Source organism: Chiroxiphia lanceolata, chromosome 8, assembly GCF_009829145.1.
Source record: "Chiroxiphia lanceolata isolate bChiLan1 chromosome 8, bChiLan1.pri, whole genome shotgun sequence".
NCBI lineage: Eukaryota > Metazoa > Chordata > Aves > Passeriformes > Pipridae > Chiroxiphia > Chiroxiphia lanceolata.
Window position 1 is genome coordinate 29,089,173 of NC_045644.1, and position 22,917 is coordinate 29,112,089.

Here is a 22,917-nt window from a genome sequence, read left to right on the forward strand (position 1 = left end):
TGAAAATGCTTTTCAGTGGTTACATTTACTAACCATTTCTTTTTACCACAAGTCTTTTATCTGTCTGTTCCTCTTCAGTAGCTGCATCTTACTTTAATTTGCACTGTACATCTATCTCACCTATATATAAATATTACTTCATCTGGAAGTAACTTTACAATGACACCTGTCCTAAGTGAAGAAAGACTTTTTTTTCTTCTTTCTTTGTTATTTGTTTTCTGCCTTGAGGCCATATTTCTTGTCCTAGCTTGCTGACCTCTTCCTTCTGTGCTCTCTGATGACAGGCCAGTCAATTTGTCCCTCATGCAATTCAACAGTTCCTGGAATTGTGTGAATCTCCAATCTTCTCAATTTTTTTTTCCTTCATCTGATTTGTGGTTGCCTCCCACCTCTCCTGTCCCCTTTCCCTTCTTCTTCATTTATGATTTTTTTATCTTCTATGTGTTGTCCTCATCAACCATAGGTCTCAGCCCTTGGATTTTACCTTCCTCTGTGCTTGCTGAGTTCTTCTGGTCTCTTTATTTGTCTGTCTTTTTACTCTATACAGCATCTCTGTTTCTCTTTACAACGGCCTTGCCCTGTTAACAACCCTTTTTCTTGCTATATTTGATCCCTCCTCTGTCTTGTCTTGTGCCCACATGCTCCAGGTCTTTTTGTTTGCAGGTATTTACAACTCACATCAGGTTAAATTAATATTTTTATTATTTTTTCATGTGCATTTTCTTACAAAAAAAAAAAAAAGATAATTTCTCCCATGTCTCCAAATGCATCTCTAGTCCTTAGTTCTTTTCTTCCATGCTTTCTATCAGGTGATTATATTTCCATTATATTTCCATCAGGTAACTATACAAGGATCTGTTTTTATTCAATTTCTTTCAGCTAGTAACATTTCTTGTCAGACTCTTTTGAGTTTTCTGTAAAAACAGATGTAACCCTGACTTAAAAATGTCCATTCTGATGTCATGTTTTATTCCTCCTCTCTTTATCATTACATCTGCACAAACATTACATCTCTCAAACTTCTGTTTTGACACTCTCTGCTTATTGGCTTTCCAAGGCACTGTCCTTTTTAAATTTTTTCTTAGGTAAAACCTTTTTTTTTTTCCCCCAGTTTTGCAGTTAACTGCTGCTCAGTCATAGCCAAAGATGTCTATAATATGTGCTCAAATACATGGCCTTTGTGTCACTCAAAAGTTCAGTGTATATTCTGCAAACATGGAAACCCTAACCACACCACAGATTTTAGGAATAAAGCTACAATCAACTAACAGATGATTCTCGTTTCCATCTCCCATAGATTTTCCCTCAAGGAGGATGGATTACATGCCAAATTCCGTGTTCTGCACTCTCTGTTGTCTTGTTACACAACAGGTTGCTGTCACCTTATCTTCAGAAAAAGAAATTAACACTTGATGGATGCTTTTGTATATTAGCTTGAAATCTGAATCCATTGAACATTTTTTGTTCAATTTTTGTTTTCTAGTCATAGTTTGTCACAAACTTAAAACTGTGTTCATTCCATAATATCTGGGGGCTGTTTTCCTCCTCTAAGCAGATCATTAGGGTTTTATAACATAGACCAATGTGCCTCTATATAAATTGTCCTGCATAAATGATTTACCATATAATGTACTTTATTTTTTGTCAGTGAGGTGCAGGTTACTTTAATTAGATGCAATAGAAATTTCCCCTTTGAATCCTTTCATACTTACATGGATGGAATGATAGAAATCAGTGCTACGGGTAGGATATCACCAGCCAAACAAGCTCAGATTTTGAAATCAAAAGCCTATTAGTTTCACTTTTTATTTTTCTCTGGATTTGTAGTGAAACTCAGGTACATGGAAATTCTAACACAAATCTGTGTTTTGTCTAAATCCTGCCTTGGAAACAGTGGGGAAAAAAACCTGCAGAACTTCAAATGCTAAACATTATTTAGTTTTGAGAACAGAATCAAAACATAGTCTAATGAATGCAAGTTTCCCTTGAGTCAGAAGATAAGCTGTTCCTCCAGTCAGTGTAGAATGGTTCATTCTCAAAAACCCATTTGTCTAAAACCTTGCAAATACTGTGTGAGCTTCTGTTAGTTAGATGAAGCAGAAAATGTTTCAAAGGATAAAAAAGGTTTTGGTCTTGGTTTTTTTGTTTTGTTTTGTTTGGTTTTGTTTTTTTTGTTGTTGTTGTTTTTTGTTTTGTTTTGTTTTGTTTTTTTTAATTAGTAACTGCCATACTCTTCTGAATAACTGTGTGTAAGCCTTTGGAAAAAGTAAGTATGTTTTCCAGTTAAATCTGCTCATGCCCCATACTAAAATATATATTTTTAATATCATTCTTGCTGTCAAAGGTAAAGCTGATACAGACTGGCAGTAATGAGATCACCACGGGGGTTCCAGTGCACCTATGCAAACTTTGAGAAAGTATAGGTGCAAAACATCACAGGATTGAACTCATGTGGTGAATATTTGAACATCTGCTTGGAGGAAAAATCTGTGAACCAAAAGTAAATTTGTTTGTGCTTCCTTCCCATTGGCAGGGGAACTGTACATGTGCACTGTGCTGGGGGCCTGCTGCCTCTGCATAACCTTCATTAGCCCGTAAGTCTTCATTAAGGCTGGACATCCTGAGGGAGAGTTAGCTCTGCCATTACCACCATTACTGCTCTCCATGGTTTCCTTCTTCCTAGAGGAAGGAAAGAGTTGTCACTTGGCAAATACACAGCAGGCAAGTATCCTCAGGCAGTGTAAAGAACAGCAAATACTTTTTCCTCTTGGCAAAGCTGATCAGGCAGAATCTTGTGGTTTGAGATGGTTAAGGTGATCTTTAAGGTGTGCTTTAATGCTCACACAGCCTGTGGCATGTTTGTGCATTTAAAGTGCCCTGTGACTGACAAGAAGATCCTCAGACCTGTAAGGATTTTCCTTTATTTATGTCTTTGTTTTGCAATTTAAAATAAGAATGCTGTAGGCAGAAAAGGGCTGGTTTGAAAGACTTTATGTTTCAGGCTGACTAGTGTCATCTTTCTTTTAAAACCAGACATGATTTTTAAAAATGTTAAGAGAAGAGAAAGCATGTATACCAATGGATGAAAAGATGGATATTGGATAGGGTAACCTTTGATGTTGACATATCTTTCCAAGTTCATTGAGTTTAAAAACCCATAACCTATGTAAAATAGCAGCCTTGCATTGTGGTTTGGCACTTTGTGCTAGAGGCAATGAATCAGTATTAAAACTGTAAGTTCCTCAAAATCAACGTGGTCTCTTCATACTATAGCTAGTTCTTTCAGTTCAGAGTTTATGATAGATAATCCTGGGAGTTCAGCTATCATGCTGTCAAGACAAAGCATATGTCTCTTCATAGGGGAAATTAGGAATGTGTAAAGTGTGTGCATGATGAAAATATAAGAAATTTACATCTTCCTTTAATGATATAGTTGCCATCTGCTGTTTATACCTGCAAAACTCAAACTTTGTAAAACTCTGTGCAAAATCTATAAAGTTATCTTGAACTTGCAGTTTAAACTGAAGTTGGAGCTTAAGCCATTGTTCTGAGTAGAGCTGAGAAAGCACAGTGTATGAGACTGGTGGTGTGCACTGGAACATGTTATATCCTGACTGTGGAATGGCTGCTCATTATGAGAACAGAAACCAATCATCCATGCTGAAAATAGGCTGTCTACCTGGGGTCTATGCCTGTAAAAGCATTTTCAACCTTCAGAGCAATGTCCACTCAACCCCCTGTAGGCATTACAGACTGAAGACTTAAACTATTAAATTGTTTCAGTGGCAATTTCTTCTCTTAATGGGAGACAGGAGGGGAACCAAAGCAAACCAACCAAAAAAAGACCCAAGTCCAAGTGCTGGCCAGTTCTGATGAATTTGAATTTATTCTCTGGAGTTTTGACTCTTTCGGGTGCACATTTCTTAACAAAGCATTACAAAATTGTCTCTAAAAACCTGAGGCTTTTTAATAGGATACAGATGTACAAACCTGTTATTTTCAAGAAGAAATTCAGCAAGTCAAGGAGCAAAATCTAGTTATTCTTCTCAAAGATTTCATAGAGTCTTCAAATTCAACTCAATATCTGGCTATGGTAAAATTTTAAATACTGTATTTCTGAGAGGTTTAGTTCTTTATTTAACATTAGATTTATGTCTTTACGGAAATGTTGCTTTCTGACAGCTGTGCAATTACCCGGTGTCACTACTTTGCAGTGTAGTTAAATGGTCAACAGTTACCATGTTTATAAACAGTGTGTGACATTTGAGCTTTGAAAAGCAAATTCTTACTGAATGCTTTTGGAAGAGTTCCATGTACGGTATTTTTATGCCTCATTCAGTGGAATATGCACTAAATGGAATGGCAACACAAATTGATTGTAATAAGCATTACATATAAAATGGGAATCAGATTAAACAGAAATCCAATGCATTACATTGAAATGATTAAAGTTAGAACAATAGGCAGTTCCACCTATATTACAATGGTGACTCAAGAACATTACAGCTGTGCAGCCAGGAGAAGTTGCAGTCCATAATTGCTCTTCTCCCAATCTTCCTTACAGTTTTCTTCATCTCCAGTACTTCTCTTGATTAACATTAATCTTTTATGCAGGTTTTCTTTGGTGTAGTTTTTTTTTTCTGATCCCTATGACCTAAGTAATAGGAAACTAGCGCAGTGCAAACTTCAAAATGCATTATTAGTATATTTGTTTGTGTTGTTATGAAATCACATTATGCAAAATATTGGGTACACCTTCTAGTTAGCATTCATCAATTGTAGGGGTGTGTGCTAAAAGCTGGTGAAGGTTTGGGTCATATTTACTCCTGTTTGCATAAACTGTCTTGTTAGCAACCAGAAATGGAACTCAGTTGGGGGTGGTGTTTGGGAATGTGTTTTCCGTCTTCCCCCACTTTTTATTTTTCTCCCTTTTTTTTTCTCTTTTCCCCTCTCCCTCCCACCTCCTGTGGTTTTTTTTCTTTTTATTCCTCACCCCTCCCTCCGTTAGGCTGAGTTATTTCGCTTGTGGAGGAACTGAAATGGAGGTCAAGAAAGGACGATATCATATCATTTAGACAGAGGCCATAAATGGAATATTACCGAGTTTATGGGGAACAAGAACCTTGGATAGCTACCTCAGACTAATGACCAGGCACCTCAGTAGGAGAGTATAGAGATCAACGTGACCAATCTGGCCTATCTTTTGTGGGAGATTCCAGCTGAATAGGCCAGGTTTTCAGGCTTATATTAATGGAGGAGCCTACAATGGTTAAAATACCATCCAATCTCATGACAGCCTTTCAGTTACTACTTGTGCTTCATCAGTACCACGGAGGGAAGAATAGCTTTTCTCAGCAATGCAGTTCTGCAGAAGAGAAAGAGGGAAATATCAGGCTCCATATTTTAATGTAACAGTGCATAACTTGAAAAAACATCCCCTCTGAGTGAGGGCTTTCAGTACTATGTTTGTAGAGTGTATACTAAGAATGAAGTACTACTCATAGTAAATTATCAAAAAATGTGGGTGCTAAAAGGACGTTGTGCTTGTGGTTCATTAATGACTTGTACAAAGCTAATACCTACCAAGTTTTGGAATTGACAGTTCCTATCGTAAGAGTAGGGAAATTAAGTGTATTACTGAGACGAGGTGTAGTGATCAGTTAAAGACAGAGACTTTGTGAGCCTGCAAAGTGCTTCTTAAAAATCACGTACTTGCACTTTTCTAGAAATATGTTCAGAAAAAAGGAAGAATATAGATTTTCTGGCAAAACTTACTTTTATTAGAAGTACTAATTCTTCATGGAAAGTGATGTTCAGTAAGAAAGGGACAATTTCAGTGGATTTTCTTATCTGAAAAAATATGTCATGGAAACCCTTTGAATTCCCTTTTTTCCATTTAGAGAAGGAAGAATTTAATATTTCATTTTGAAATGACATTTAGAAATTTTAATGAACCTGTATTAAATAAGAAAAGTAAACTTACAGACCTGATCCCGTTTACTGCAATTGATTTTTTTCTCTTCAAGATTATTAGTCCAAAATATCACAGTTTTATGACTTTTCATTTAGAGTTGTGATGTTGTACTAAAAATTTTTTATTAATCCCTGTTCTAATGGTGCTATTACCAATTAAGCTTTAGAAAATATATCCATTTTGAGTGTTCTTAAGTATGGTATAAGAATTATAATATTTATATAAATAATTTATTTATTGTGGCTAGTAATGTTTATTTTATTTTTAATCTAACAAAGGTCCTCTGGAGATACTGAGCCAAGAGGTATTTATTTAAAATGCAAGAGAAAGAAGGTTCTAGGGAAGTATAAGAATTATACTTACTGCTACAGAGAAATTGTTTTTCTGTGAAGTTCTATTACCTATGCAAATCACACCTGGACAAGGACTGCACTATTTTAATTGAAGAAATTTCTAAATATAAATTGGATATATAGGGGATTTAGAGTGAACCCATCTGTTCTACTAAAATTGACTTTTTTATATCTGTTATCTTAACTTATTTGTATCCAAGACATACACAAAACTTCTCAGATAAACAGATGCACTTCGATATTATCCAATTAATTACTGTCAGATGTATTACATTGGAAATTTGGTCTGTAGCTCTTCTTTGGGATCAAAACCTGTTCCCTGATTCCTAGGATGCTTTCCTGGATATTTAAATCAAGAACAAAGCCATTTCAAAAAATATAACTCCATCTCCTACAATGAAACCAGCAGCCGGACCTAGGTTTGACTCAGGGTTACAAAATGCTATAAAGAAGATAGAGATTCTTTTTCTTCCCTACTGCAGTTTTACTATAGTAGATTTCAAAATGATTCTGAATTATTTTTTCTTATTTTGGGGGGATGGGAGAAGATAAGACAGTAGGCAAATAATTTCTGCAAGGATATGAAGAGAAAGGAAAAAGAAAAGCTGCTTTTGGAAGCAGGTGACTAGCTACAACCTTGTTGGGGATGAGAGTTGGAAACAATTTTCTTTTGAAACCTGTTCAGTGGCAAATGTGAAGTGAGCAGGTAATGAATTGTAAGGGCTGAGGCTGATCCCATATGAAAGATTTGCAAATAGCTGAGATTTAGACAGGGTTACTTCCCCAAACCCTCCTTTACTTACAGCTTCATTATGAGTAATAAAAAAAAAAAAAAAATAAAAAAAAAAAAGAGGAAAAGAAAGAAAAGGTAACAATGAGTTTTATCTGTCGTTGTCATGCTGGTTGTTTTAGACATATGAAGGGAAAGGTGACAAATTCCCTCAGAAGAACCAGAGTTTTGGGATATTTGCCTATGATGATGCGACAAAGGCGTATTTTAATTTTTTTTACTAGTTTCATATTGTAGAGCTGACCCTGAGTATTTCCTAACCTCATCCTCCACTGCCCTGGTCTCTAAAAAAAACTTGGGTCTTCTGCAGGCTGCTTCTTCAGATGCTTACTGGCCAACACATTCTGTGCCTGGTTTTCTGCTGTAAGTGTTGAGGAACACATCCAGTGCAGATAGCTCGGGGTGCAGCTGCAGTGCGAGCTCCAAATTGAGCTCTGGGTGGGAGCCTCAGACAGGAGGACATGAACTGCTGACCCTTTTGCATGACAAAGGGCTCAGGGACCTGTGGCACAGCCAGATGAGGGACACTGAGGGATAGGGCTGGAGCCAACAACCCCCAGACTGTCCCACGCTTATGCTGCGAGAGTATAAAACCCCAAGATTTCCTTTGTTTAGGGTCCCTCCTCAGATGTACCAACTCAAGCTGTTATTTAGTTATTGCAACAAGATTAAACTGTTTTAAAGATTAGTTCATCTGAGACTCTGCTATGGGAAATCTGGGGCTGAGCTCGTGAGGAAACCTTAGTGTGAGAGTGTGGGGGTGCAGCTGCACAGGGACATCAGTGCCTCAGGGGGTTGCTCAGGTGGTGTGAGTGTGACTCCAAGAGCGGGTCCTGGACAGACGGACAGGGAAGTTTCCTTAACATAACGACCCTGGAGCTGAGCATGGTCTGTCTGTCTGGTTGGTAGGGCTCTGCAGTGGCGTCTCAAGAGGAATACAACTGTGTAGGAGTGGCTTCGTAACAGGGCCTGGTTCCTGGAGCTGGAGTCTGGGGATGATCCGATGTATCGCCAGTGACACGGAGCATTCACCGCATTGCAGGTGTATCTGCTCTCTGATGACAGCTGTAATTAGTCATTGGTTGGTGCCCTGGTTTCAGCTGGGATAGAGTTAATTTTTCTTCCTACTGGCTGTACAGTGCTGTGTTTTGCATTCAGTATGGGAATAATGTTGACAACACAGTGATGTTGTAGTTGTTGCTAAGTCATGCTTACTCAAAGACTTTTCAGTTTACCATGTTTTCCAGAGAGGAGGTGGACAAGAAGCCAGGAGGGAGCATGGCCAGGACAGTTGGTCCAAAATAGCCAAAGGGATATTCCACACAACAGAGCATCCTGCCCAGTATATAAACTGGGGAGAATTGGATGGGAGCCACCAATCACTCGGGAAGGGGTTGGGCATCGGTCAACGAGTGGTGAGCAGCTGTATTGGTCACCACTTGCCTTTCTGGGGTTTTATTTTTCTCTGTCTTTTTGTTGTCTCCCTTTTTATTACAGTTATTTTTTTAATTATTTTATTTAGTTTCAATTATTAAACTGCTCTTTTCTCAACCTACAGGTTTTACTTTTTTTTTTCTGATTTTCCTCTCTATCCCACTGGGATAGATGAGGGTGGTGAGCAAGCTGGCTAGTTTCTGGCTGGGGTTAAACTGTGACAGCTGGCAATAGTTTTGATTTTATGTTCTTCCAGTATCTCTCAGGACACTTTTTGCAAATTATTTTCTAACTGTGAATACCCCAGTTTATTTCATTTTTTCATTCTGGAAAACTATGATGCTCTTTATGCTCACCATTAAGGTAAAGGATGTACAAGTAATAACCTTTGCTACTTTGATATCCCTCCCAGTAAAACAGTCTGGTGGTTCTTTTATATCATGGATCTCAGGGTAGCAACCCTTGTTTCCAAAAATTGAGACACAGCAGGAACAGCTGTGTTTGCCACCTGCAAGACATTTCCTTCTAGGATCCTGGGGTTGATTGTGGGGCTTCCAGACGTTCCTACTCCTGTTCCCCTGGGTACATAGTAAGGAGACAACAGGTTTACAACTATAACACTGAAGCATGTAATTCTAAACTCTTTAGCACATCCTGCTGTCACTGAAACAGTCTGCCTACGTTTGTTTGAACGCTCACCAGCATCCCTCTCAGTTGTGTCTGGCCACTCATCCTTGAATTCCTTTCTAGGTAGGCTCCTTGTTGCTGTTAACAGCAAGGTGTTGACCCTGGCAAAGCAGTCAGGTATTGTGGAAGAGAGCCTTCCCCATTACTAGTCAACCATTGTATCCTTGGAGAGGAAAGGATTGTTTCTGTTCCTTTTTTTTTCCCTCTGCAGAATTGATTTATTTCCAAACATAGCAATATTTATTGCTTACTTTCCTAACTTCTCCTTTTAATCCTGCAACTACCATTAAATAAAATAATGAACCAAGTTACTTATTCATAAAGGCAATGTAAATATTTGCTCTTTGCTGTATTCCAGTAAAATAATGTTGTCATGGATTATTGACAGTAGATTATTTTGTTATATATTTAAAAGTAAACAAAACTATATACATGAAACTATCTTTGACCGTTTTTCATCCAGCCTTATTTTTTCTTTTATCATTGTTGCTATGAGATCTGAAATCTTAATGCTCGTATTTTGATTTCCAGTGTCTTCTTATTTCATTGCTATTGCAAATGCATTCTACTGAGAAATTGTAAACAGTTTTCTACATTTGCTGCTCCCTTCCCATCTTCCAATTCTGGCCCAGTTCTGATAATATCATTTATATGATGTCACTAATAGTGGTCCACTGAGTGTATTACAATTCTCTTGTTTGGGTTCTGCATTTTACATTTGGCTCTTTAAATGTAGTTGGGGAGGAAGAAGGGCATTCAGTCTCAAATAAACCTCTTTTTTCCAAATTTGTAGAAGCTATTTGCTACTCTAAGAGAAAATAAAGGAAAGATGGATGCTCTTTAATTTCCAGTGTGCTGTTTATCTCAAAAGTAGATTTTCTATTTGATAGGAATATTGTGAAGCATTACTCCCAAGTGCCAACTAGACCCCATGTACATATAAAGTATAAAAAGAACAGGGACATTTTGAACGTAATTTTTTTTTTCATAAAAATCCCCATTACGTATTTTAACATGTGAATCCTGCCCCAATAGATGGCAGCACTTTTCCTCAGCCACAGTGATCTCACAAATTCCTAGTCTACTTCTTTTATATAGAGTGCATTTATGAAATAGGCTGTAATAGATTCTTCAAGGATGCTTCATAAACCATTCTTTTCTTTTTGAATGGATGGACACAAACATAAGCAAATGGCAAGACCTTGAACAGCTTGAATTATTAAAAATGGGTGACCGCAATCTTCCAAGTGCTGATATGTTTTTCCTCTTTAAAGTAAAATAAACTCCCTAACTTACAAACCTGTAATTTCTTTCTTATTCTGAGATTTCTCAGTAAATTTTCCTGTGATATCACAGGTGTCCAGGACCCTGCTCTTCACACTGCTTAACTTTCATGAGCCTCCGGGAATACACTGGTGCTATCAGAAAGTCGAAACTTCCAAGAGATGTTTTACAATAATTTTGTTTTTTAGGATTTTTTAAGACATTAAGTCGGTAAACATGGTGCAAAATCTGAAGCACAAAACGCAAGAAGTTTCTGCTCCCTCTGAGCATGTTTGGTTTTCGAGTAAAAGTTCATGCTATGTGTTGCAGTTCTTAACTGGAGATGTTTAGAGCTATTTAAAATTGACTATCTACGGAGATGTTTCTAAATACATTTCAAGCTATTAGAATGCAGAGCCATCGTCTCTGTAGGAGGAGCACTGAATGGTCTAGCACTCTGATGACTAAAGAGAAACTCTTAGCAACCTAAATTTAGGCACCTCATTTTAAAAACTTTGGCCCACATATGTGAACCCAGCAGAATGAGTTACAATAATTCATTTCAAATTCCCTGGCTCGCTCAGCTCCTCAGACTTAGCATTTATTCATATAAATTGCTCACTGTTGCAGATAAATCACATTTTGTAGCCAGTGCAATAACTCTCCACCTGAGCATTATTTAATTCCGTATTGCAAATGCTGGCAGTACTTTGCTTTTTCTCTATATGTTATAGCACCTGGCTATTTTGACTTTGTCTGAACATGTTTGGGGGTGAATAGAGAGAAAATGTACAAGTTTTTGCCCTCCTGTTCATCACTGCTAGTTTTCCTAAGAGCTGCTACTCCTCAATTAGGTGGTCAGTTTAATTTTCCTACCAGTTTAGAATAAATGCAAAGGATACAATTACCAAGGGGGACAATTTTTCACTACACGCTTAGAAAAGGATTATTTTATCAGAAATGTTGTCTCTAGTGGTTCTCATCTGCTTTGACACCAGTTTTTGTTATTTTCCCATAATGCTGTTTATGATGATGAAGAGAATTACTGTGCTCTGTGTGGATTTTTTTCTTTCCATGAGTTTGCAATTTCTGTTTTGGGATTTTTGTCTCTTTAAAGGAGTACTTCACCTTGTGGACATGAGAAATAGATGGAGATATGTGTGTTGCTCACAATTTTTCTTATGTTTGTGTGGGCTATGCAAATGAGTAAAATTTTAAAACACATTTATTTAGGCAAGTAATTTATACTTTTTTTTTTTAAAGCACAGTATAAATTAAGATTAATGTTAAAAATGTTGGTGTTAGCTACTTAGTGAAATTTTGCTTTGTTTTTTTTTTTTTTTCTGGGATCAGGTAAGAGTACTCCCTTAGCCTATATTAAGGATGGATCTCCTGTCATTTCACTGCAGCCTTAGAAGTTGTGGGCGTTTATTCTAAGCCAGTCATCTGTAGTCAGTGTCATCAGAGAAGGTGATTCATCCCATCTGATGCTAAATGTCTGAAAGGCTTATTATGCAAATCTGTTCTGAAGAGGAAGGTGGTTGATGATGTTCCTGCTCAGCCCAGTGCCACAGTCTACAGAGTCTCTCTGTATCAGTGCAATTGTTTTTGAACAGAGTTCAGAAATTATCCAGGTTAAGAAGCAGTAACTGGAAGTATTTTGTATCTGTATTTGGTTTTTTAACCGTGTTCATTTCAGTGATTCATAGGACTTTTTATAACAGAGCAATAAGAACATCTGTTTAATAAATGGGGTCATACTGGTACAAAAGAAAGAAGTTGTTGAAGGCAGAAACATTCAAAACTTCGTGTAATGAACTGCCTTCTGAAATACATGTGCACTGGGACTGTCCTGTTTTATTAGGTGAGATGAATACACAATAGTAATTGTTTAACCATGTATTAAGCAGGATATTAAGAATATCTCTAGCAGTGTAATGTACACCTCTTGGTGCTTGCTATTGCTCTATTAGACTGCTAAGTGTCTTCCACTAAGTTTATCTATGTCAAACAGTTAGGAACTTGTATGTATATTGCCAAATCTTTCCTCTGAGGTCCTCAGTACTAGTAGTGCTGTTTGTGACAGCAATCTTTCCTGGGTTTAGATTCCTAGTGAACCATGAGGGTTACTTATGTGTGGACAAATATGCTAACTGTTGAGATGGGCTGTTTCTTTATAATATGTAATGATTGTCCAAGTCCATACCAGGAAGCCAGAAAAAGTGACCATGCAAATCATAAGTTTACCTTCAGTACTGTGTAAATATGAAGAGACGATGACTTATATGAACTTCACTTGAGTGTCTTCATGGTGCTCTCCATGAAATAGGTTAACTAACAATTAAACTATCAGAGTTACAGTGAGGTAGAGACAGTATGTTTTGGGAAGCACGTTGAAAAGAAACCCAACCTAGTAGGATGCATTAAATATATCATACAAAAGTTAAACCTCATGAACTGCATGTTTGGTGTTCAGTTGTTCATCACAGAAGCCCTTATGTTGATGTATCACCCTGCTGCAGTATGATTTGTGGTATATATACGTGGTCAGGGTACTTTGGGTTAGGAACTGAAGTCACGGAAAAGTGACTACCATCAATAAGATACTGTCCCATGAAGCAGCAGAGGGAGAGATGAAAAGAACTATACTGAAACAATGCCAATAACAATGAAAACAATCAAAATGAGCTTTACAGTACATTTTTATATAAGTTTTTCCTGGAATATGTTTCACATGTTTTATTTATTTTTATTATTATGTTTCTTTTTATTTTTGTAGGCTGTGGAAACCAACCTTGCATCAAAGGATAGTCACTGGGTCTATGTAAACGAGGTAAGAAAGTCAAAAGAGAAAACACAGTTTGCTACATTGACTCACCACCATTTTTTGTTTCATATGTTTTGACACACCAAACTGAGCATATACTTACCATTTTGCTTTTTCAGTGGCACAAGATGCAAACTCTGCGGTGTCACTGCTTACCTGTCTTAGTTGAATTGGCACAGGTTGAACACCAGAGGTCAAGATAAAGCTTCCAATACACCTCATAGCAGCTGGGAGACTCTATTTTTACCTGTATGTTGATGCTATTTCATTAGCAATTTAGGAAGCAGAGACTATATCAAAAGAAACCTCAAATATAGGCATCTCTATCTGCCAGGAGCTCACTCTTCACTGCTATGAAAGCCCTCACACAGGTGCCAGGACAGGAAAGAGCACTGAGGTGGTTGCAAGCTCAGCTCGTTCAAATTCACATGATACACAGGTTTTCTCTAGTGCAGAACTGTGTTGATGTATTGGCCAAGATCCAGAACTGCATAGATTCAAAATGTGATGTTTCGTCTGCAGTAAATGGTGTCCTGTACTGCTACTGTTATTAGTTATTTTACCTTAATACCATGATACTCTAATGAGAATCTGTTCAGATTTGCATTTAAAAAGCAGTGAAATGTTTTATCATATATAATAATGTATAAATCACTGGTAAATTTCAGTATTTTATATATCTGTGGTTTTTCTAATGATTCATTAAAAGATAGCATAATATCTAAGTTAAAAAGAACAGTGTTCACTGTCTTATTTTTATTTTATAAATACATAGGCTTTAATTTAATAACAAATTCATTGGTTAATTTTTCATTTCTTTCTTTGCACCTAGTTAATTTTGGATAGGTAACTTCTAATAGTAACACTAAATTGTATTGTGTGGCATTAGAAAGGCTCTGTAATTAAATAGGTTTTAGGGAAAGCGAGTGAAATCCCAGCTTGTGAAGGCTTTATAAATTCTTTCTGGTCCTTGTTACATTTAAGTACCTCCTGGTTTGTCAGCTGCAGTGATGACCCACTACAAAACATCAACAAGATGCCCAGAGAGCCAGTGTTTATATTCACATAAAGATAATACAGTGCATATTTCCCTAAATATTTATACACAGGGAGTGTTTGTGAATTTTTTATCACTGTGTTATTGTTCAGATGTTAAAACTCACTTCATGATGCCTGAATCTGGAAAATCCAAATAAAAGCCTTCAGCACTCATGCACTAACGTGTGCATGCATACACATGCACAAACACATCACATAGGGTATCAATTCTGCTTCTATTTTGGGAGCTTTTATTTTTTCTCTTTTACGGCTAAAGACTGAGTAGGGAAGCCACGATAGCAACATGTAAATCTAAAGTATAGCTTTCTAGTGAAAAATATTAGTACACATAATTATAAATATCATAAAATGAAATGAAATTCAAACAGACAATTACAGAGGCTTTTTAGACTCATGAAACTTTGGAGAGTTCTTTGCAGGCAAAAATCTCTTGACTGTCCTGTCTTTAACAGAAGAGTGTTGGTCTTTGTGAGTTTGCTTAAAGCTGCTATGAAAAGAAGGTACATCAAGCATCCATATGAATGCATCTATAGACAGATGGAGATTCCTTATGGCTTGCTTCTTATTTAAGTGTGCATGTGAATACCCCCATGCTGGTAAGAAGACAGACTGATCATCCTTTCCATATACAAGTTTCCAGTTGGTTGTAGTGAGAACTACATGAGTACTTGATGGAAAATATAATGCTGATTGTTGCTGTGATTTGAAGAACAGAATGAATTTTTAATTCCCAACAATCAGCTCTTCCCAGTCAAATCAGCTCTTTTTGATGTAATTCCTCAAGAGTAGCAGTCCATTATGCAATGGACCAAAAACTTAGCTAGGCCTTTTTTTCTCCCAGGCAGATGGAAAATCCTACACTTTCCTGTTCAACCTATGTTCTGTGTGACATAATGATCCCATTACAAGGAAGGAGACGTGTAAGGCTGACTGATCTGAAGGGGCAGTAGTAGGAAGAGAACACTGTGACAGTTTTTCCATTGAGATTCCTTGTATGACAAGCATTTGATTGCAATTGGGCTCTTCAGGTCTTTCTCACTCCATGAAGAATTTTAGGGCCTTGAACAGCTTAGACTGCCGAGGTTTGCTGGTCTAGAACACCTTTTATTTGCCCTGTCTCCCACCTTTTGTCAAGCCAATGAGGATCTGAAACTTGGACTTACCTTGCTGTAGTAAGAATGACTACATAGCATGCTATTATTTCAATTTGAGATTGTTTTTATTGTCTTACTTCACTTAAATCTACTTTACTATCTCTGTACTGACAATTTGTGGGTTTTTTTTTCCTCGTGCACCTTCCCGTACAGTAAGACAGGAGTTAGGTTTTGGAGTTAAGACTTAAATTTTGTTAGGTGAGCAACACTACTAAGCTTGGGATGGGATAACTTAAATCTCTATGGTTGGTAAGGTTATTGCCCCCCAAATGAGCAAATGTGGAATATAAGGGTTGTTCCCAAATTACAGAGCTGTACTGTCAAAATCTCATTCTCTGGTTTTCAGTAACCCAAGTCTCTGTGCTGGGGTATCTGTTCAGTTTGGATGCCACTGCTGGTGTAAAAGGACTCTGACACCTCAGTGAATTGGGAGCTGAATTTACTACATGAGGTTGGAAGGCTAAAACATTACATGGCAAGTTTTCTAGAATAAGAGAATACACAGGGATGGGTCTTTGCAGGCAATATCATGTCCTCATATGTCCTCTTTGAAGCCAAGTTATAAAAACCTTACTGCTTTAAAAATAAATAATTTTAAGTGTGTCTACTTTTCTGATTTTAAACATGTTATGTTTCAAACTTGCAGAACTGTCAAAAGTACTGGAGATTAGAGGGGGAAAAATGGTTTTCTAACTACCCACCCCCTTTTAGATTTATATTTCATCATCTGCGCTTTTATTTTTATTCATCTAGAAATACTAAATCATCCCTTGCCTCCATTTAGGTAGCAATTCTATCTGAATTCTGGGTTAAACATGCCAAGTACCTTTTAAGAGCAAGAACACTTGTGATTTCTGTATAAATCCTTGCAAAAGCAAACAACTCTTCCAAACAATGACATGGTTAGCTGTGTCTCCAGAATAGTCCAAAACATTTTATTACCTGGGTTGGGAATTGCCAATGACTAGCATTTTGGACCCTATGAAAGATCTGCAAAAACATATTTAGTGTTCTGCTTGTACCTTTTTTGTTCATGCCTTTAATTGTTGAAGTGACCCACCAGCTTTGATAGATGCGTGTTGCTGCTTCTTTTGGCATGACTGGCACAGTTGTAGACACCCTCTGGTTTTTTGGATGTTTATTTCCTGTCTTTTTTTCCTAGTTTCCCTTCCTATTTTTATTTTTCTCTTTTCTTTCTCTTTCATACCTGGCATCAAGCATCTCTCTTGGTTCCTTGAGGCATTTTTCATTCTCCCCTTCTCTTTTCTGCCTTTTCTAAGAAAATGTTGTGCCTTCCCCAGGGCATATATCTGTGGGAGAGGTACAAGAGCACTACTTGAAACTGAGTTTGTATGTGGTTGTACGAGGAGCAGAACTCTAAGAGCCTGTGTTTGCTTCTTTATTAGTAGCAGCAGTAGGTCTGGGAGGTCTCCTAAATAGCAGTAGGTCTCCTAAATAGCATTAGGAACCATATTTCTCTCTTTGTGGAACATTTAATGGTTTTGAAATTTTCTCCATTCCAAGGATAGAGAAAAGATAAAACATACTACTCTGCAAAACTGTAATATGGACCAAAACAGATAGTCAAATTAAACACAGTATTTTATTCCCCCATATTAATAAATGTAATTCTAATTTTCTAAACAATCATTATTTTTAAATGTAAATCAGTATGAAAAGCAATGAACTACTCTTCATGGAAGAGAAATGGATACTGAATTTGACTAATAGTTCAATTGAGAGTTGTTCCACTCTTATCCTTCCTTTAACTTCTTTTTCAACAAACTTCCACCACTATTCAGAAGTTTAATTGAAAGCTGTAAGACATGGCAAGACAAAGCACAAGGCCATTGATTATATAGGAGATTATTTTTCATGAAAGACCAGTAGGGATGAAGAGAGGGCAACATAATTTTGTTGCATGCCCTAACCATATGTTTCTGCTCTGAACTTAGGGAGAGGTGAGGGACAAACCTTGTTCAATAGCTGCCTGGAAATACACAAAAGAAAGAGAGAGAAAGACAGAGAAAGACCTTCTTTTGGAAGTGTATTTTTTTCTTTTTAAAGAAATGCCCCAGAGAAAAGAAATTAAAATAAAGGAAGGTTTTAGTTTTCCTGGCATTTGAAAAAAAAAATGTTGGGATACAGAGATGGTTTCACAATTTGCTGTGATTGACAGCATTATCTCTACATGTTTGAAAAGTTTACGGCAGCCGTCAGTTCAGATTTCATTATGGCTAAGGAAGAACGGGCTGAGGAATCCAGAAGATAATTGGTGTGAAAGTGATTATGACATGGTAGCATGCACTGTTTGGAGAAGAGGAAGAGGTGGTAAAAGGTCAATGGGGATAATAGGAATCATTAAAAAGACTTCACAACTTTAGGAAACTCGTAGCGCTTTTGGAAAGATAATACAGTAAGTAAAGGATGGCAACAGAACTGTGGAATTCTGTGGAGATGAAGGTATAACAAGGTATTGTAGTGGTTCCAATGGGTTAACTTTACAAAACTTGAAATCAGAGGTGAATTCTAAAGAAAAAGTGTTGAGAAGAAAAAGGGAGGAGTGTAAAGGTGTAACAAAGTAAGTGATTACAAAATGAGGCTGTGGTTCAAAATGAACCATAAAAAACAAACAGAAAACATTTAGATATAGCAGAAGATAAAGGAAAGTATAAAGCCATTACTTGATGGGAAAAGAGGTTTTAATGGTTTTACTCAGTTCCTTGATGCTGACTTTGTAGAAACTAATAATTATAACCAGACTGTTAAAAACATATTGTAGTAGACCCAGTTTATTCAGAAAAATCTGAGGCACTTCACAAGATGCGATTCAACTGAGAAGTGCTGAGTATTTGGCGTGTGGCTACAAAATGAAGTGTAGCTGGTGAGCATCTGCAGGAGCAACCTAGAATCCTTGTGGACAAAAAGCAGAATGACAATCAATGCTGTTGTGGTCTTGCTAAGGAAGCAAATGTAGCATTTAGATATGTCACCAGAAACATTCTTTGTAAGATAAAGGAGGCAATTATTTCATTGTGTTTGACATCAGTTTGGCCTTGTTGGAACAGTGTGGCAAGTTTTGGGCAAGATACTTTAAAACAAAACAAGAGAATGCAGAACAATATTGAAAATCTAGAGGAGAGCACCTGGTATAATGAGAGCTCAGTAAAATATGACTCATACGAAAAGGCTGAAAATCTTAGGTTTGATTCTTGTGAAACTCAAGATGGAGAAGGGTATGGCAGTACAAATAAAACAAGAATCTGATCACATGTTCACTCTGGAAAGATAAAGGAAATGGAATTTAGTCTTCTACAGTAAAAATGAGATCTAGTATTGGAAAATGGTTTATGATCTAAATATGATAGTATATGGGAACAACTTCCTTGGTTACCTTCTTTCATCTCATCATCTCTCTCTCTTCACACCTGGTTCTGCTATTGTTTTTTATTCTTTGTTTTTCAGCATCCTACTCACATTATGTAAGTCTGCTAAATATTTTCACATGTCAGTGTGGAAAGACAAATACAACTGTATTTTGAATGCCACTGGGTATTTTCTGATCTGCACCTTCTGTTCTAGGTCTTTTCACATAACATTTTTCAATACGGTTTATGACAGTGACAGTTTATACAAAAAGTCACTGCATATACTTCTTATCAAATCATTTATTCAATACTTTTGGTGGCACACATAAATGTATGGGAACTGTGACTCATATTTGATTTCCAGCCATCATGGAACTCCATCCTTCTCTATCTACTACTGAGTAAGCTGGAACGATTGTGTTTGATTAGATTCTGTCAGCCAAATCCACCCTTGGGGCTGCCTCAGTGATTTGACTTAGCCAGGGATGAACCTAGCATCATATTTCTTGATATCAGTCATTTGTAATGGGGGATTATATTATAATTGTATGTAGTTTTGATAGAAGAATCCCTAGTAATGGATTAGTAGCACTTCCAGTGCTTAAAAAAATAGATGTAATTGTAAGGTGTAAAGAATAAGTCTGAAAGCTAAAGATTAGAGCTTTTACTTGACTGCAGTGTTCATTTGCTGCTTTTCCATTGTATTGATTCTTGTTGCTTCAAATCAATCCACATCAGAGCAGATACAAAGGAGTATTTGTTATTAACACAAATTACCTTCTTTTATAGTCTTAAAATCACCACATTCTGTACCTTATGGATTAACAAATGCTGAAATTCAGACAATACTCCCTTTCATCACATTAGTCCCTTACTGTCCAAATGATCAGGTACTCTCTAGAAAGGAATGTACTGTTGGGTAAAGAAGTCCTCCTTGTAGGCCAGGTACCAACCCCTGTGGGTATTTGTCATGGCACACCAGTTTCAGAAGGGAAGAGGTGTTCACAGGGACTGCCCAATGGGTGACTGTATCTCTGAATTTCACAGCTCAACATACAGTTTAATGCTATGCAACCTTGACTCTAAGGTTGAATAGGGGCTCATTTCTTTATTGCTTAGAAAAACCTGTGCTCTCATTTGTCCCGTTTAAAAGCAAAACAAGAAAAATCAACCAAGCAAGCCTATGCTGCAGCATCGTGGGGTGGATAGCAGAAAGGAAAGTTGTATTTGTAATGACCCTTACAAATTCAAAGATTTTTTTTTTTTTAATGGATAGAATGTGATAAACCAGTTAATCTTGTACTAACCCGAGCTTAATAAATAGAACTTTTAAAAAGTCATCAATAGCTTTTCCAGTGCTAACCATAAATACATTTGTGGTAGTTTACTTTGGCTAAACAAACCCATTACAACCTTTAAAAAAAAAAAAAGTCAGGGACCAGTTTGTTGTTGGTGAATATCTGTTTTCAATAAGAAATCTGAAACAAATATCATGAGGCTATAGAAATAGAGTGTTATACAGATTCAAAATTCGTAGGAAAGCAAAGTATTCGGTATTTAGAAGACAACAGAAATTCTTGTAAGCTTCAATTAAAAAATAAAAGTAAACTCACATTAACACCCAGAAGAGGATGCTTTTGAATATTTTCTCTTTTCAATCCACAAAAAAGATCCCGATTTGGAAAAGTTGGAGTCAGTAAGCACAGAGAAATTACTATACCAATCGCAGCTGTAAAGTATTTGGTTAAATTCTTCCCAGCTATGATGATACTTCTCAGAAAAGCCCTTGAAGTTGAGAAAGGAAAGGGAAAAATAGAGTAGAAAGAAAAGTTCTTGGAGTTTTTTTGTGGGAAAAGTAATAAAAATATTTGGAAATATAGCAAAAGTACACATTTCATCAGTAGCAAGAAGCCTTAGATAGAAAGTGCTAAGGGATTTGGAGAACCCTGAGCCATGTGGAGATGATATTGTCCTCATCACTTGAATAAAAGTCATAAATTTTAGACAGCAGTTGACCTTATTCTTCCTGTTTGGACAGATGACACTTTCCAAATGATGCTGGTGGTTTTGCCAGCAGATTTAGTTGTAGGTCTTCGGCTGACTGATAAAACTTTCCCAAATTTAGCCTAGGTGATCAGTCAGAACACAGTGCAAAAAAATGGCTATTGATGCTTTTTCCTTTCCCTTCTGAACATTTTCTCAAAGCATCTTTCTGCTAATATTTTTCTGGATTCAGGCTCAATTCTCTTATTTCTGCTGTTTTAATAGGTCTCTCTTCACCACTGTTTCACTGCCTGTAGAAGGCAGTTTGCTCTATGAGGGACTAGAAAATGCCCCATCATCTCTTTCCTGGTGTGACATATTGCTTACTTTCCATTTTTATCCTGCAGCTTCATTGCTTCTGCCGGTATTTGTTTTCTTTCCTTTCACCACATCAGACATGCCCAGTATGTCCATAATTACTCATCCTCTTGATTTGAGAAACAAATGGCTTCTCAACTGTCATCTGGGCACTTCTTTATTATTTTTCTCTATAAAATATTTTTTAAAAATTGAGAGAAAGGAGCAGAAAATAGAATAGTAATTATCAGATAAAGTCTATCTCAGCAAGCTACTTTTTTCCCCAGGGGTAGCATGTAGGAAGGTGTTAGATAATGAATGATGAGCCAAGTTTTCCTAGCACAAGGCTTGTAGAGCGATATTAGGAAAACTTCTGACTTCGGAAGAGAAATCCCTTATGAATACAGTGTTTGTTCTTCACTTTTGCTTGGATACTTTTTTTCTAGAAATTTCTCTTTTAAATGCATTTTGGGTTGTGAACAGTTAGGCCCTGTGCAAATTTGCCTGTGAAAAATGTTATGGCCTGATTTTTACTTGGGTAGAGCCAGGACTGTTAGATAGACTGGAATTCTTTCTTAGGATCTCTCTTCATATGAAAGTGCCTAATATTTTTTTTTTCCTTCCATTTTAAAGTATCAGTATGTGTAATGGTATTTGTGTTTACTTTGATAACCAGAAGTTAGTAAATCTTTAATACTTCCCAGGATCTTTGCTTGGAAAAAAGCAGACTTTTAAATGATCACTTACTAACGCAAGTGGGGCAAGCTTCTAAAATATTTTAAAATTATACAAAAATGAACAGGGTAAAAAAGTAAAAAAATTGAACAAAAATACAAGCAACACACTGTGAAAATTTCTTAACCTTTAGAAAATGACATATTTCAATGCAAAATGTAACAATTTACAATTACAATTTATTCCAATTGTATTCCAGGTACTCTATATTTATTACTTGCCTAAGGAAATCTTGCTTCCTTCCTTTTGGCAACTATCTTTGACACTGCAGAATTTGTATCTTACTTATTTATTTTCACAAAAAATCTATGTGTGTTTTTTTGTTAATTTGTTTGGGTTTTTTTGTTTATTTGTTTGTTTGGTTTTGTTTTTTTAATTTACATATGATTGAAAGATATACATATACATATACATATACATATGAAAGTGTACTGCATGTATACCAGCATCACGCTCAAAAAAATTAAGGTTTAGAATTGATCTGGAGTCTTAGTCAGCTAGGAGCAAGGTTATAGATGAATTTTGATGAGTTATTTTATCAGTTATTTTATCACTCTAAAATTAATGTTGGGGTTTTTTTTGTTTTTGTCCAGCTTTTACTAACTATCATTTTGTGTGCTTGTTTTTTATTATTTTTCCCCTGAGAGAATTAATTTTTAGTATGGAATAATATTCTGTTAAATCAGGGATTTTTTACTGTGTAGGTACTCGCCGTGATCTGAGAAAGACATCTGGACACCCAGTGCAGAGCCCTTATATCTAGAAATAGAGCTAATTCAACTACATTATAAATACAACCCTGTAGGGATTTTTAGGAGCATTGGGTAAAAAGAAGAGAAGTGAGGTAATGTTGGTTGTATGGGAGGACAATGAGGATGAGAGTAGGACAGGTGGTCATGCAGACTTGTATTAGAGTACTTTCTGTGCTTTGAA

At 36.6% G+C, this 22,917-nt stretch overlaps 1 protein-coding gene across 2 annotated transcripts in view; it reads left to right on the forward strand.

Annotated features, from left to right (window-relative positions):
* The window catches only part of GRID1 (glutamate ionotropic receptor delta type subunit 1), a 519,369-nt gene that overhangs the window by 378,934 nt on the left and 117,518 nt on the right, over positions 1 to 22,917 (forward strand). For both annotated transcript variants that reach the window (XM_032695050.1, XM_032695049.1), the window contains exon 5: positions 13,281 to 13,334. In XM_032695050.1, the coding sequence (XP_032550941.1) occupies positions 13,281 to 13,334 (54 nt within the window). The remainder of the gene's footprint in view (positions 1 to 13,280; positions 13,335 to 22,917) is intronic.